Here is a 16,618-nt window from a genome sequence, read left to right on the forward strand (position 1 = left end):
GGCAAGGAGACGTCAACATACAAAAATCAATTAATATGACACACTACATTAACAGGTTTAAGGGGGGTAAAAAAACAGGATCAACTCGATGCAGAAAAAAACCATTCGACAAAAATTTGACAACCTTTCAAGATGGAACACTCAACAAACTACAAACAATAAATTATACCAACATCAACATATAAATGCCATTATGAAAAGAGTATAGCAATGGGGAAGGAATGAAAGCTTTTCCTCTGAGGTCAAGAAGGAGGCAAGGATGCACACTCTGCACTACAGTTCAACAAAGCACTGAAACCCTTAGAGCAATTACATCAGAAAAAGAAATCAAGGTCCCCAAATTAAGACAAAAGTAAATGTATCTTCTTTCCCACAGGACAAGGTTTCATCAGTAAAAATCATAGATTATAAGAGAAACATGCTATATCAAAAAAGATTCTTTAATAACCACACAAAGGGTCAGTAAACCAATCAATTCATTATCAAAACTGCCATGACAATCGTTGTAGAAGCAGAATAAAACATGGTGAAAGCCATAGAACTATTCAAAGAGCAAACAGCAAACCTCTTGAAGCAGGAAGATGGAGGTCTTTCTATTTCAACACCTCTTACAAGGTAATCAAGGTGATGTGGTACTGGTATAAAAACAGACAAAGAAAAAAACTGAACAGAACACAGTACTCAGAAATAATTCTTTGTGTATATGTTAGGTATATGCACAAGAATGTCAAGAAACACAAAAGGGAAAAGACAGGCTCAACTGATCTGATTTCCAGATTTTACCAGCTATTGTGCATACTAACACCTGACTTCCACGTGCAGTTTCCTTACCCTGATTGACAAAGCAGACAGCGCATCCACATGGGCGCTAAGCAATCCCTGTTGCCCAACAGCACTGAGACCCCATCTTAGTGGGTGAGAAGCCAGGCCCAGGACGGTCTCCAGGGGCGCCTCCTCACAAGCGTCAGGTCACCGGGTCATGGGGAGACGGGATCTAAGTGGAGATGACAGGCCCTGAGGGAAGGCCCCGGGTGAGTGTGCATGTACAGGAGTCACACTGGACACTCCAGAGTCACACACGATTAGTGAATCCAGAGAAGGGCATTTCAGGAAGGACAGACTAAATATGATCTTACCTGACAAAGAGCCATGCCTCACTCCTTTTCTCTCCTCTTTCTTAACTTCAGGGCTTCCTCAGGCAACACGAGTCTTCAGAGGTCTATCATAAAAGTTTAAAACATGCTGTTTAATGCTTAGAGTCAACACATCCACTTCCTGAGCCCCATCCCACACACACAGGGAACCCTCACCATGAGGAACAGACAGTCCCCTGTGGCCACTTGTCTCAGGAGGGACTCAGGACAGTCAACTTCCGCAGAGAGACCAACATGGGACTTTTCCACACTTTCCCTCGGATCACACTCCCCTCCTGCTGAGGCCTCATGTACACAGCAGCAGGAGGCACCTCCGCTGACCAGGTAGTCTCGTTCAGGTCACACAGCAGGCCCTGATCCATCCCCACTCAGAACAGAGCACCCCCTCCTCAGCCCAGATCTCAGCCCTCAGGACTGGGAGGACTCAGAGTCCTGATGCTCAGTGAGGGATCCAGACTGGAATCAACTGGGGCATCTTAAACATTCTCGAGCTGTGGACCAACACAAACTACCTGAAGGGGAATCTTCAGTCAGAGGGTACAAAAATGTATGTCAGGAGCTGCATTAGGCATTACTGACAAAATGGAGGCACGGCCCCAACCCCCACTCCTTGTCCCGCAGGCATGGACCCGGGATGAAGGAGTTAGGTCTTATGATCTGACTTGTTTTCCCCTTTCCTCGGTTAAGTTGACTGAAAAGAATGTTAAGGTGCTTATTGTTCTTGAGAGGGGCATGAGAAGGTACAAAGCCTTCTGCAGTTGTGCCGAGAGAATAATCCATAAAGTTAACCACTGACTGATATTTGTTCAAGAATCCTTACAAACAGTGTTCCAGGAGGAGCACGTAGGCCGCAGCTTGAGGCCATGGGAAGGATTGTCATCTGAGACCTATTTGTGAGGGAAATGATTATGGCAAAGGAAGTTTGCCAAATTTAGGATTTAGGAATAGTTAAGAATAGTTCATGCAAACATGGGCCTGATAAAGGACAGAAATGGTCTGGACCTAACAGAAGCAGAAGATATTAAGAAGAGGTGGCAAGAATACACAGTAGGAATGTAGAAAAAAGATCTTCACGACCCAGGTAATCATGATGATGTGATCACTCATCTAGAGCCAGACATCTTGGAATGTGAAGTCAAGTGGGCCTTAGAAAGCATCACTACAAACAAAGCTAGTGGAGTTGATGGCATTCCAGTTGAGCTGTTTCAAATCCTGAAACATCATGCTGTGAAAGTGCTGCACTCAATATGCCAGCAAGTTTGGAAAACTCAGCAGTGGCCACAGGACTGGAAAAGGTCAGTTTTCATTCCAATCCCAAAGAAAGGCCATGCCAAAGAATGCTCAAACTACCGCACAATTGCACTCATCTCACACGCTAGTAAAGTAATGCTCAAAATTCTCCAAGCCAGGCTTCAGCAACATGTGAACCGTGAAATCCCTGATGGTCAAGCTGGTTTTAGAAAAGGCAGAGGAAGCAGAGATCAAATTGCCAACATCCGCTGGATCATGGAAAAAGCAAGAGTTCCAGAAAAACATCTATTTCTGCTTTATTGACTATGCCAAAGCCTTTGACTGTGTGAATCACAATAAGCTGTGGAAAATTCTGAAAGAGATGGGAATACCAGACCACCTAACCTGCCTCTTGAGAAATCTGTATGCAGGTCAGGAAGCAACAGTTAGACCTGGACATGGAACAACAGACTGGTTCCAAATAGGAAAAGGAGTATGTCAAGGCTGTATATTGTCACCATGCTTATTTAACTTACATGCAGAGTATATCACAAGAAACGCTGGACTGGTAGAAACACAAGCTGAAATCAAGATTGCTGGGAGAAATATCAATAACCTCAGATATGCAGATGACACCACCCTTATGGCAGAAAGTGAAGAGGAGCTAAAAAGCCTCTTGATGAAAGTGAAAGAGGAGAGTGAAAAAGTTGGCTTAAAGCTCAACATTCAGAAAACGAAGATCATGGCATCCGGTCCCATCACTTTATGGGAAACAGATAGGGAAACAGTAGAAACAATGTCAGACTTAATTTTGGGGGACTCCAAAATCACTGCAGATGGTGACTGCAGCCATGAAATTAAAAGACGCTTACTCCTTGGAAGAAAAGTTATGACCAACCTAGACAGTATATTCAAAAGCAGAGACATTACTTTGCCGACTAAGGTCCGTCTAGTCAAGGCTATGGTTTTTCCTGTGGTCATGTATGGATGTGAGAGTTGGACGGTGAAGAAGGCTGAGCGCCGAAGAATTGATGCATTTGAACTGTGGTGTTGGAGAAGACTCTTGAGGGTCCCTTGGACTGCAAGGAGATCCAACCAGTCCATTCTGAAGGAGATCAGCCCTGGGATATCTTTGGAAGGAATGATGCTAAAGCTGAAGCTCCAGTATTGTGGACACCTCATGCGACAAGTTGACTCATTGGAAAAGACTATGATGCTGGGAGAGATTGGGGGCAGGAGGAGAAGGGGACGACCCAGGAAGAGATGGATGGATGACATCACGGACTCGATGGACGCGAGTCTGAGTGAACTCCGGGAAATGGTGACGGACAGGGAGGCCTGGCATGCTGCGATTCATGGGGTCGTGAAGAGTTGGACACGACTGAGCGACTGAACTGAACTGAAGAATAGTTAGAAGCTAAAAATTTAAGCAATGTGGTAGTGCTAACATGTTTTACTATAGCTTATACAGATTAGGAATTTCAGAGATATTAATAGCTATAAGCCTTTTTAGGAGATAGTGAGCTTAGGATGCTAGGGGCAAACAGGATTTAGAAAGATAAACAAACTTAGCAATGTGGTATGCAGCCCAGACAAGTAAACAGGATTCTGAAAGAATCGCTAAGCAGAAACTCTGTTTGAAGGCAACAATGTTTCATGGAGACAATAAATCTGGGTGAGGGGAAACTGAAAATGCCAAACCTCTGACCTAGTGCTTTTGTCACAGTATAAAAGAGAACCTGAAGCTTGACATAAACATGCAGCCCCGTACCTTGAGTCAGAGGCTGCATCATTCTCCACCGACACTGCTCATCTCTTCAGGCTGATTCCCTGGCTGCTGGAGCTGGACTCTGGCACGTGTATGCAAAATGCATCATCAATGACTCGTGAAGCCTGGACTAAGCACCATTCAGAGGAGAAAAGCACTGCCCCCCCAACTCTCTTTTTCTTTCGCAGCCTTACAAAGGTGTAACTAACAAAAATGGTATAAACGTACTGTGTACAAAGTGATCATGTGATAGACTCATACACTGAACAATTAATATAGTCGAGTAAGTTACACTTCCACCTATGACTACACTGTATTATTTCTCTCTGGGCGAATTTCAAGGATATAGAAACACTACCGGCAGCACGCAGTACCTCAGATCCCCAGAACTTATTTTACAGCGGAAAATCTCTACTCTTTGACTACCAGTGTCCCATTTCCCCCTCCACCCAGCTCCTGCTAACAGCCTTATTACTCGATGGCTCTATGAGTTTGACAATTCTAGTTTCCACATAGTGTCTGTCCTCCTTTGTCAGGCTTATTTAACTTGGCATAATGTTCTCTAGGTTCATTCATTCTGGCATAAATGCAGGACTCTTGATTTTTATATTTATATACAGAGAAAAAATAGTTCATGAACATACAGTATATAATAAATATTTCTATACCACACTTTTGTAACCTATTCTTTTGTCAAGAGACATCTGGGCTTTGTCTATGCCTTGGCTACTGCAAATGCAGTCACACTCATGGGACTGTGGACATATCTCTGAAAAACTGATTGCTCTTCCTTTGGATATCTGTCAGAAATGGGTTTGACAGACTGTAGGCCTGTTCTATGTTAATTTGTTAAGGAACATCCATTTTATTTTCCAACATAGTAGTACCATTAACATTGCCACCAACAGTGCAGTTAAGGTTCCCTGTTTTCTGTACTCTGCTTATGTGTGCTTATTTTGGGAGGGACAGCAGTGGACAACACAGCACCCAGCCTGGCAGCAAACAGTTGCAGCTGCATCTTCTAGAGGACAAGCCTCCAGGCTGCAGATCACTGTGGCATCGCTGCCCTCTGATTTTTTGGAGCCATCCTCCCCTATGTCACAGGACTTTATGACTCTTCTCAGGTTGGGCCCAGAGATCCCTACCAAGCAGGACCACCTTATAACAAGCATTCTGTGATCTTAACCTTAATACTCCTATTTTCCCAGCGGGACTCAAACAAACTTACAAACTTTAATGGTGTCCAACAGAGTGTCCACAGAGCCCATAATGAGCCTCTAACCCTCTTACACAAACACAAAGCATTCCAAGCCCTGATAGCTCATGCATGAGGCAAAATACAAAAGAGGACACCCAAGGATCCACAGACACAAGACACCATATTTTCATTTACAGAGAGTGATCCAAGTCAAACATCGACATCTCCAAAGACTATGAAAAAAAGGGATAATCACAATGATGCAATGGCCCACTGAGACCTCAGGATCTTCCAAGGAAACACTCTAGATTCTCTTGGCATCGTCTCAAATGCACATGAACCTTTCTGCATCGGCAACTCCAAGTACACAATGATACCAAAGTTGATGCAAAAGATGACCTGAGATTTTCCCTGTTACTCTACAGTGCCTGCCTGCTAAAAGAGCCAACAAAAGCCAGGGAGTGGAGTGGATGCTGGGGGCACTTGCTAGAACCAGACCCTCAAGCCCAAGACTCCCATCCTTCTGCACCGTCGGCTGCCTGCGGGCTCAGCCCAGGCCACAGTTCTAACAGTGGAAAACACTTCTCTTGGCTGAATTCCATATCCTTCATTGCTGCTCACGTGTGGTCATGAGTTGTCAAATCAAACCTGTGCAGGCACATGTCAGCCTCAGCACTGCTGTCCTGGGGAACACGAGCTCAGGCAGTAGAACCTCAAACCACTCCATGTGGGCTCTCCAACAAACCCACTTCCAGGTTCTCCAGCCTGAACGGAGACATTCTCTTCCAACAGATCCACACACCCCTGGTCCCTGCAACTACACTTGGGATGGGTGCACATTCCATTCACTGGGCTCACCTTGATGGCCCCACATACTGCCACAACCCTCTTGCAGACCACTCCAGGTTCCCTCCGCTTTCCCCATTTGTCTCCCTCTCCTCCCTGATGACTGGACTAAGCAGGACTAAAGCGCACAGGGGTTCCTTGGCAAAGGGGATCACAAGAGGAGTGCCCACAAGCTACCACCCAAAGGACACTGCACATGTAGTATGAAAATCAAGAGACTGGCCCTCTGGGAAAGTGTGCCACCACCTGGGGACATTATGGAGTCCACATACAAAGGCATTTGAGATGAGGAAGTCTCAAAGCAAGGGTCTCCAGGTCTCACTATCTCCTGTTTTCTCCACCCACACCTACTTGGAAGATACTCCAGCTCTTGGGGTGGGGGTGGGGAGGGAACATCTCCTTCCTGCCCCATTAGGTTTTGGATTTCTGCTCATCCTCAGTGCACTGAAATCACAATCGCTAACACTGAGCACATGAACTCCTAATGGCAAAGCTGCTGTCCACGATGGTGACTGGTCCTGGATGGACAAAGCTTAGATCTAGGGGCTGCAGAGGACTAAACCCAACAGACTAAAGGAGGGGACATCTTAGCCAGCTGCTTGAGGACTCCAGTTTTGTAGGGCTTTTCAGGACTTCCTATATTTCTTGGATCATCTTTTGAGTAATTAAGTAGCCACATAGGGTAAAGATCAATTACAGCTGAAATGTCCAGAACATGGGAAACATCTTCATCACCTGCCCTGTTCTCTTGGTCTTCCCTGAGGATTATTCAGCCCAACCCATACTCCTGTCATCTAAAGACATTTCCAGTAACAGGTACTGCAGCCACGCTGGGAAGAAGAGGAATACAATGAGCCCTAAAAAAGGGGAACCAGGAAGGACTCAAAATAACCCATGAAGAAGGGCATTAATTTCTGCTGATGGCAACTGATACACAGGCAATAAACCTGGGTAACATGAGAGAGACTGTTGGGGGGGGATGGGGAGACCTCTCTGAGCCTAGACTTAAAGGGTGACAAAGGGCCTAAGGCACGGTGACGTGAAGGTGAGAAAAGGAACTACAATGTCAGACAGAAATGGTTTGGGTATTTGGAAACAGAGAAAAGGTAAATGAGACCAGGACAGGCTGAACCATGAGCAAAGGGTCAACTCCCAGGATGAGGCTGGAGATACTGACAGGGCCCTGAGCTTGACAGAGGGCTGTGGAGAAACAGCGAGGAGTCAAGCTTTTGACCCAAGAACAAATGAAAGGCAGTGGAGGTCTGAATATCAGGACTGAAAAAAAAAAAATCTCCCTTCAGATTCAGCCTTGGTCATAGAAGTCATCTAATTCTGAGCCTGTGATCCTGCCTCCATCCTAGTTTTCCTTTTCTTTTTCATTCAGGGAGGACTGGGATCTATTTAAAATTCTCATTACCACAAGAAACTCCCTCCAAACCAAAACTGCACATACAGACACACAGCCAACTCATTAAGCATTTCAGGGGTCAGTGTTGCTCACGCTGAGAGTTTCTGGTCTAGTCTCTCACCTCCATATTACAAGTGGGCTCCCTCAGGCCCAGAGAGAAGCCGTTTATGAGAAGGTCTGAGCTGAGTGAAGAGAACCAGGTATAACTGAATAATGAAAAGGGAGGCTGAAGGGCAAGTGGGCCAAGTTTGTCCTTATTGCCCAGCCCATTTAAGACCAGGAACATCTGTCATGTATCTGAGCAAAAGAAACTTTTCTTTCAAGATTGGGTCAAACTGATAACAAGGAGGTAATTCTTTATTATACGATTGCAGTAAAATATTTTAAAAATACAGAATTGCAAATATATATCCACTGGTACAAAAAACATTGTAAGGGGTCAGCTTGGAAGTAGGATCTGAGCAATCTTTTTCATTATGAAGAGAGAGGCTCTGTTGGAAGGTACCAGGTCAATCCAGCCCATCCTTCCTCATTTGCACAGAAAAGTCACAAAGGGACCTGAGGGAAACATCTCCATATCACTGCACAGCTCACTTTTTTTCACTGATCATAGAAAATGGAGAAAACAGACCATTAGACTAACCAGTTAAACTAGGTGTCTTCTTTCTCTTTTTGAAAGGGAAGAATGAAGCATTTTCTTGGTTTTATCATGTTAAATGTCCTTTTATTTTCCCATTTCTCAAAGAAATGCCTTTGATTTCACAAGATTTAATGTCATACCTCCGTTATTCTCTGGTGAAGAGCTGAGACCAGAAATATCCATTTGTGTGTGCACACATAAACTCATACACACAATTCATGTCTTTGGTAAAACCACAGTCGAAAATATGTCTATTTTATTACACGATGTTCAGAGGGTAACAGGCAGGATGGCCAGGGTCTCCAAATGGAGGAAATAGGCTGCAAGTGTCAGACATTTCTCTCTCTCTTAAGCAGCAGGAGTAAACAAACTGGCGATATTTTTTTCCTTCTCTATACAAATTTAAAAGGAGGTTTTTCTTAAAATACTGTGTTGTCATAATGACACCTGGGGTCAGACTCTCAAGATAATCAGGACTACAGGTGCCTGGGGGTCCCCACACAAGCTCCTGTCCCAATTACACCTGAGGAACCCCGGATATTAATAACTGTGGGGGGCCAATCCGTCAATTTCCTTTTAGATACTGGGGCAACTTACTCCGTGCTTACTGAAGCCCCCTGGCCCACTTCTTTCCCGATCCGCTTCCACAATGGGACTGTCTAGACGAGCCAAAGGGTATTATTTCGGTTATTATGTTGTAACTGAGATTCTGCGCTACTTTCACAAGTGTCCGATTGTGCCAGTCTCCCTCACCCCTTTTGAGGAGGAATATACTGAACCTCTATTTTCATAAATATGGAGCCCTCCCTTTCTCTCCCTTTAGTTGAACAAAATGTAATCCTAGAGTATGGGCTGATGGAATATCTGTGACTCAAGCACAAAATGCTATTCCTCCAGTGGTCAAGCTCAAAGACCCACACTTATTTCCACATAAGAAGCAGTATCCACTGAAACCTCAGGTTAAGGAAGGGTTAATGCCCACCATCGAAAATTTAAGGGAGCAGGTACTATTCGTTCACTGTTAACAGTCCATACAACACTCTTATTTTGGGTATAAAGAAATCAAAAGGTAATGGAGACTAGTCCAAGATTTACAAATAATAAATGAGGCTGTAGTTCCTTTACAGCCCGTGGTGCCTAATCCTTATACTCTATTGTCTGAAATTCCTGAATGAGCCAAATATTTCTCAGTAATTGATTTGAAAGATGCTTTCTATTCTGTGCCTTTGGCGGAGGAAAGTCAATTTCTATTTGCCTTTGAAGACCCTATGCAGCCAGCTTCTCAGTTAACCTGGACAGTTTTGCCCCTGGGATTTCGTGACAGTCCTCGCTGATTTGGACAAAGTTTGTCACGGGATCTACAAAACTTTAATAGCTCTGAAGCAGTAGTGTTACAATATGTAGATGGTATTTTGCTCTGTGCTGAGACAGAGGAAGCTTGTTCAGGAGCCTCAGAAGATTTCGTAAACGTTCTGGCAGGCTGCAGTTATAAGGCATCAGGAGAAAAGGCTCAGCTTTGTCAACAATCTGTTAGATATCTGGGCCTAATCATATCAGAAGGGACTAGGGCCATAGGCCCTGAGAAAATTAAACCCATACTAAATCATCCCCTACCTATGACTTTAAGACAATTGAGAAGATTTCTGGGAATCACAGGCTACTGTCATATTTGGATTTCAGGTTATGGGGAACTTGCCCGGCCTTTATATAAACTTATAGCTGAAACTTAGCAGGCCCAAACAGACAAATTGCTTTGGTCTCCAGATACTCAAAAGGCTTTTAAGGTTCTTCAGACTGCCCTCCTGCAAGCTCCTGCTTTGAGCTTGCCCACAGGGTCAGGATTTGTTTGTCACTGAAAGAAAAGGTACGGCCTTGGGAATTTTGTCGCAAGCCTGAGGGACTCACCAGCAACCTACTGCTTATCTAAGCAGAAAATTAGATGTAATTTCACGTGGGTGGCCCCACTGCCTAAGAGTAACTGGGACAGCAACTTTATTAGCACCTGAAGCTTTAAAAACAATTAATCAACGAAATCTTACTGTCCTGACTTTTCAAGATGTGAGTGGAATCTTAAATTCTAAGGTTAATATTTGGATGACAGACAGTAGGCTTCTTAAATATCAGTCATTGTTGTTAGAAGGACCAGTAACTAAGCTTAAAGTCTGTGGACATTTAAATGCTGCCACTTTCCTTCCTGAGAAGGAAAATGAAACACCTGATCACGATTGTTCCCAATTCCTAACTTTAAACTATGCAGCTTGGGAGGATCTAATGGATACCCCATTAGACAACCTTGACATGGAAATATTTACAGATGGCAGTTCTTTTCTTCGGGATGAAAAGCATAAAGCAGGTTACACCATGGTGACTGGTGAACACGTTTCAGAAACAAGATCTCTCCCACGGGGAACCAGTGCTCAGTTAGCAAATCTTGTGGCTCTGACCCGAGCTCTAGAGTTAAGCAAAGGGCAGAGAGTAAATATCTACATGGATTCTAAGTATGCTTATTTGACTTTACATGCTTATGCTGCAATATGGAAAGAAAGACAGTGTAAAACAGCAACAGGAGAACCTATTATGCATCTCAGAGAGATCAAGAGACTTTTAACTGCTATATATTGTGTAGCTGTTATGCACTGCAAAGGGCACAGCAGGGATGGGAGTAAAGCAGCTGAAGATAATCAGCTGGCTGACTGTCAAGCCAGAAAATCAGCACTTTATGAAACCCCTTCACTACAGATGCCTTTGATCTGGACAGGTCCTGTGGAAGAGGAAAAACCACAATATACTGAGGAAGACTTAGAAAGATGAGAAAAGAGGAACTAAGATTACAAATAAAGCATGGTTATAGCCCGAGGATAGAAGATTAATAATTCCTGAAAATGCTCAATGGAAAACTCTTAAGGGTTTACACCAGAATTTTCATTTGGGTGCAGAGCGTACTTACCAGATGGCTTCTCGTTTGTTTGAAGGTAAAAATGTAATGAAAACTTTAAAGAACATTATCAAAAGGTGTGAGGTTCGTCAGAAACATAACCCAAAGACTGAGAAGCTAGCAATATCTGGATTACAATGAAGTGGAAAGTATCCTGGAGAGGGCTGGGAAATTGATTTTACTCATATGCCAAAAGCTAATTGATATTCTTGCTTACAAGTTTGGGTAGATACTTTTACTGGATGGATTGAGGCTTTACCCTGTCATAGTAAGCAGGCTAAGGAGGTTATAAAGATTTTAACCCATGAAATTATCCCCAGGATTGGGCTGCCACGGAGCCTTCAGAGTGACAATGGCTCCACATTTAAAGCTGCTGTAACTCAGGGGGTATCTAAAGCTCTAGAAATAGAATATCACTTACACTGTTCCTGGAGACCCCAATCTTCAGGAAAGGTTGAAAAATCTAATGACATTATCAAAACACATCTGTGCAAATTAACTCAAGAAACGCAGGACAACTGGATTAAAGTCCTACCCATAGCTTTAATGAGGGCTTGAACTGCCCCAAAAAAGGAGGGACTGTCCCGCTTTGAAGATATTTATGGAAGGCCTTTCTTATGCACAGACATCGTTATAGACCCTGAAGCCTTGGAGTTCACTAGTTATGTAACTCAGCTCTCAGCTTTTCAACAGGCATTAACAGAACTCTGGGAGATGACTCCTGACCCAGTCTCTGAGTCAAGCAAGCCTCTGTTTGAGCCAGGAACCGAGGTCCTCAGAAAAACATTGGAATCTGGGGGCCCATCCCTCGAGCCCCTCTGGGAAGGCCCTTACCAGGTTATTCTTTCTTCTTCCACAGCTGTCAAAGTGCCAGGAATTGATTCATGGATACATCACAGTTGAGTTAAGAGGTGGCACCCTGACCAGAACTAAGGGACTTCATTTTATGTCTTTATTTTCTATGCTCTGACTTTGTACTTTTCAGATGGGCCTGATAATCTATGTGAGCCTACTTCTGCTGACTCCAAATATCCTGAGTGTGCTGTTTGATCCTCAAGACAATGCCTTCCTGTCCTGGGCTCACTCCGCTGCATTCCACAATTGGTCTAACTGCTGGGTCTGCAGAGCACTCCCCTCTTCATCATGAAAGGCTTCCTGTGGCAGACATCTCCACTTCAAGAAAAAGACTTTCTCCAAGTCTGCAAATACCTTCGACAACAATCATATGTGATGCCTCTTCTACATCTGATGGCATCTACCAACCCTAAAATGGACTGGTGCAACACTTTGTACTTTAACTATGGACATAATGTGACTTTTAATTTTGATTATACATTGTCTCGGTTTCATGACTATTTCGCTACACATAAGGCAAATAGGTCTGGATCTAATGGTTTTTTATGCGACATTTATCAAATATAGAATGAGGTTATATGGATAACTCCTGAAAAAGGACGTCTAGTATCTACTGCCCCTATATGCTACGAGCAAACAGAGCCATCCCCAAAAGTCAGCCAACAACTTCATTACAATGATTGGAAACAACTGGGGTTTTTGCCTCAGGATGTATGCAACGTAATCATTCCCGTGTTTTCCAACCCCAATTCAGGTCCTCCCTTTGTCTGGCCAGGCACTAACTGGGACTGGATATCTCAGCTGGCTTGCTACAAACAGGACCTATCGGCTATGTGGCTCTTACCTATGGGCATGTCTTCCCCTTGGTTGGATAGGGAGATGCACCCTGGGTCTAGCCTTTACTCACGGCTTTATATTTTCAGAGCTCCCAAGAAAGCCTGCTAATTTACCCACCTTAAAACTCAGTGGGCAAGGTCTGTATTTCACTGGTATGATTATTTGGCTGCAGCCTTTGTTCCCTCTTTGGGAACTACAGGTGTTATGCTACGAGTGGATGCTTTGACTAATTTTACTCAACAGGCATTACAAGATTCTCAAAAAGCTATTTCAGCTCTTAATGCTGAGAAAGCACAAATTAGAAAGGTAGTTTTACAAAACAGATTGGCTTTAGATATTCTGACAGCTGCACAAGGAAGAACTTGTACCATTATTCATACCCATGTTTCAGTGCTATTCTCTCAAATCATCCCACCCTCACCTTCTCCCAGAGTCCAAAAGTCTATTCTTTACATCTGTGTCTCCCTTTATGCCCTGCATGTAGGATCACTGGTACCATCTTTCTAAATTCCATATATATGCATTAATATACAGTATTTGTCTTTCTCTTTCTAACTTATTTCACTCTGTATAATAGGCTCTAGGTTCATCTACCTCATTAGAACTGATAAACGAGGTGACATTTTTGCTAAGTATGGCACAAAATAACCTAAGATGATTGACTACTAAGAAAGATGACTACCAAAGAAAATTTCAAATGTATGAGATGAAGGGAAGAAAGCACTCAGGCAAGGAATGAATCTGAGAAAAGTTTGAAAAAAAGAGAAAAACTGAATTATTTTTAATCTATAAATCTGGTGTCAAACTTTAAAAAAATGTGGAGAATAATATTTAGAAAAGGATGATAAGACTAGAATACTGGAAACTAAAAAAGCTTATTTCTGAAGTTAAAAATGAGTACAGAAACGGAATGAATTAAGACCTATTCCAAGCTACAAAAAGCACCATACATAAAGAAAGGAGAAAATGTGAATCCGTGTTTTTTTTTTTTTTTTTAAAGTGTTCCTTTAAAAATGCTACCCAATAATGATACAGTGGATAAGAATCTGCCTGACAATGCAGGGGACATGGGTTCTATCCCTGGTTCAGGAAGATCCCACAAGTACAAGCAACTAAGCCTGTGCACAACTACTGAGCCTGTGCTTTAGACCCTGGGAGCCGCAACTCCTGAGCCCACGGCACAGCACAGCCCAAAAAGATTCATTAAAAAAAAAAGAAAAAAGCTACCACAGAGTGACACTTTAGAGTCAGTCATTTCTTGTCCCACATCTCTTCTTCCTTGACCTCTATCTCATGATAGGATGAGGGAAGGGGGTCTCTCACAACTCAACAGGGTTTGCAAATGAAAGTCATCTTCTGCCACAACTAATAAAACTAAGACACAAGCCTTATTCGACAGGAGTTTTGAAATTCTCATCCTCCTCTGTATAACTAAAAAAATCATCTGTATCCAGACAACTGGCCACAGCTGGATCGAGCTTACCCCTCTGTTCACCTATCTCCCTATTTCATCTGGGTTTCGGTGTCTCTTTTTGTCCCCCTCTGCTCTCCTGCTGTTCCCGTCCTATTTCCTCCCTCACACGTGTCCTTGTCCCAGGCTGCTACAATTCGTTCCCCCTCCAAATGCTCTCTCTCCAACCTTCCTGAGTCTTTCCAAAATCCATACTTAAGTCTGCCTCTTTCTTCCCCCATTTCGGCTCCCTCTCTGCGCTCCAGATTACTCCACTTCTCTCGCTGTGACTCTCCCTTCCTCCCCACTCTCTGGCAGGCCATGTGGCTATGCTTCCTTCCAGCCCTTTCTTCCTCTGCTCCTTACCTTTCTCTGCCAGCACCATAAAACCGGCCACCTCAGATTGAGACTTGAACCCATGTGGCGGGACTCCAACCGGGTAAAAACACAACTCGGGACTCTAACCGAAGAGGCCTGGACTCAAACCCGGCTGAAACCCAGTTAGGGACTCTCCACCTCTGACGTCCCTCATCGCCCTTCACCTCCCCGCTCCCATCACTGAGACAGGGCAGTTCTCCCTGTGCTGTTTCCCAGTCCCTGGAGATCTGGCTTTCTGATTTATTAATACTTCTCTATTTTACTCACCTGGCTATTTTCAAGGCTTAACCTCTTTGACTTGACTATCCCTTTGCAAATCCCTCAGCCAGTCTCAGTTTTCCCACTTGTTCTCCCTGATGCTTTTCTCCTCGCTTTCAGTTATTTCTCTCAGTCCTTCTGAGTCTGCTCCTCCTGATCCTCCTGCCTCCTGAATTTACCGAGTGGGCGACAAAACGTATCGCCCCCGGACCGGAGGATCACCGTTTCCGACGGAGTTGAATTGGGAATGGAACAGCACTGGCTGTCACAGGTCACCTACCCTATGCGGGCTGAGGGGACGGGCTGACAGGAAAGGGGGCTGCTGCGGGGCAGAAGGACCGGCCTCAGGAGACCCGAGGACAGAGGACTGGGAGGGAGGGGGCTCGGGAGCGGGGCGGCCTCTCCGGAATCCCGGGAATCGGGAGAGGGCGCGCGGCCTATCAGGGCTCTGCCTCCAGCGGTCGAGAAGGCGACGTGGCGGGCGCGACTCCAACTCGCGAGAGAGGGCTTTACTTGGCGAGGCAGAGGTAAACAAGGGTTTTAAGCAGGAAAATGTCGCCAGAGGCGGTGTCTACGCAAACCGAGGGCCGAAACCGCCTCAGCAACACTTAAAACCCAAACGAAAAGACAACTGGGCCGCAACGGCAGCGGCAGCGTTTATTCCGGGCCGAGCACCGGGTGCCAGGGTGTTCAGGTCGCTGGCAATTCCCACACCAAAAGAGTCGGACACGACTGAGCGACGGAACTGAACTGAACTGAGGACGAGTGAGCGGGGGCGGAGGTGGGGATTGGAGGGGTGACGAGCTCTGCAAACTTACTCTAGAAGGAAGCTTAGGCGCCGCTCGGGAACCTCGGCTCCGCGCTCTCCAACTTCCGGCTCTGTGTGAAACGGCTTTTGGTTTTAGAGCCGCAGCTTCCGACCAGGGGCGGGGCGAGCACCCGCTGTGCACAGAGTTCGTGGGAGGGGCGGGGCGCGGAGGGGGCGGGGCCTGTTACCTTGACAGCATTAAGTTACCGCCTGTAACACTGCTCAGGTAAAAGCTTCAAGTTATGTCCGAAGCCAAGATACTTCCTCTTAAGACTAAAAGGGTTTATTCTCAATTAAAAAAACTGTTTTTCACAGCATGTTGTGCTCAGATCCTGCTAGTGAGGCTGAAGCAATTCAGGGATCTGGGGGCTTCGGCAGTTTTAAGAAACAAGAATGGGACTAGTCTCTATATTACAAATACAAAACTCTGCCTGGGTAGAAATGGGCTTTTCCCTACTCATACCCTACAAAACAGCAAACTTAGCATAGTGCTGAGTTCAACAAACTCAGGGTCAGTACCTGGGTGTCTGAGATGGAGGACTTAAGGGATGTGATCATTTGGGTCACTAAGCACAGCCTTTTAAGAGCAAGACACTTTAAATGATTATAAACTGCGTTTTTGTTTCTTTTATCTAACGTGTTTTAATTATTTCCCCTTTCTAAACCCAACTCTTTAAACAGTGACATAAAGGGGGTTGTATAAGCAACTCTTACAATGACAAATATCATTGTGTAAGTTTAAGCTACAGAGAAAAGATTAACTGATAGGTATAATGTGAAACAATTATCACAGTAAGTTTGTCTAGCATCCATAATTTCGTATAGATAACCTAAAAATGATTCTTGACAGTGC

General features: G+C 44.5%; 1 protein-coding gene across 31 annotated transcripts in view; it reads right to left on the reverse strand.

Annotated features, from left to right (window-relative positions):
* LOC101110828 (zinc finger protein 160-like) overlaps window positions 1-16,618 on the reverse strand; it is a 51,372-nt gene that overhangs the window by 23,387 nt on the left and 11,367 nt on the right. For 5 of the 31 annotated variants that reach the window (XM_060399067.1, XM_042231157.2, XM_042231162.2 and 2 more), the window contains one exon: window positions 1,137-1,219. In XM_060399067.1, the coding sequence (XP_060255050.1) occupies window positions 1,137-1,151 (15 nt within the window). In that variant the 5' untranslated portion in view covers window positions 1,152-1,219. Of the gene's footprint in view, window positions 1-831; window positions 1,015-1,136; window positions 1,220-4,155; window positions 4,235-13,553; window positions 13,613-15,775; window positions 15,833-16,618 lie in introns of those variants that run through there. The other 26 variants (XM_060399063.1, XM_060399060.1, XM_060399062.1 and 23 more) reach the window with 15 other exon arrangements.

Source organism: Ovis aries, chromosome 14 (assembly GCF_016772045.2).
Source record: "Ovis aries strain OAR_USU_Benz2616 breed Rambouillet chromosome 14, ARS-UI_Ramb_v3.0, whole genome shotgun sequence".
In the NCBI taxonomy this organism is placed as follows: Eukaryota; Metazoa; Chordata; class Mammalia; order Artiodactyla; family Bovidae; genus Ovis; species Ovis aries.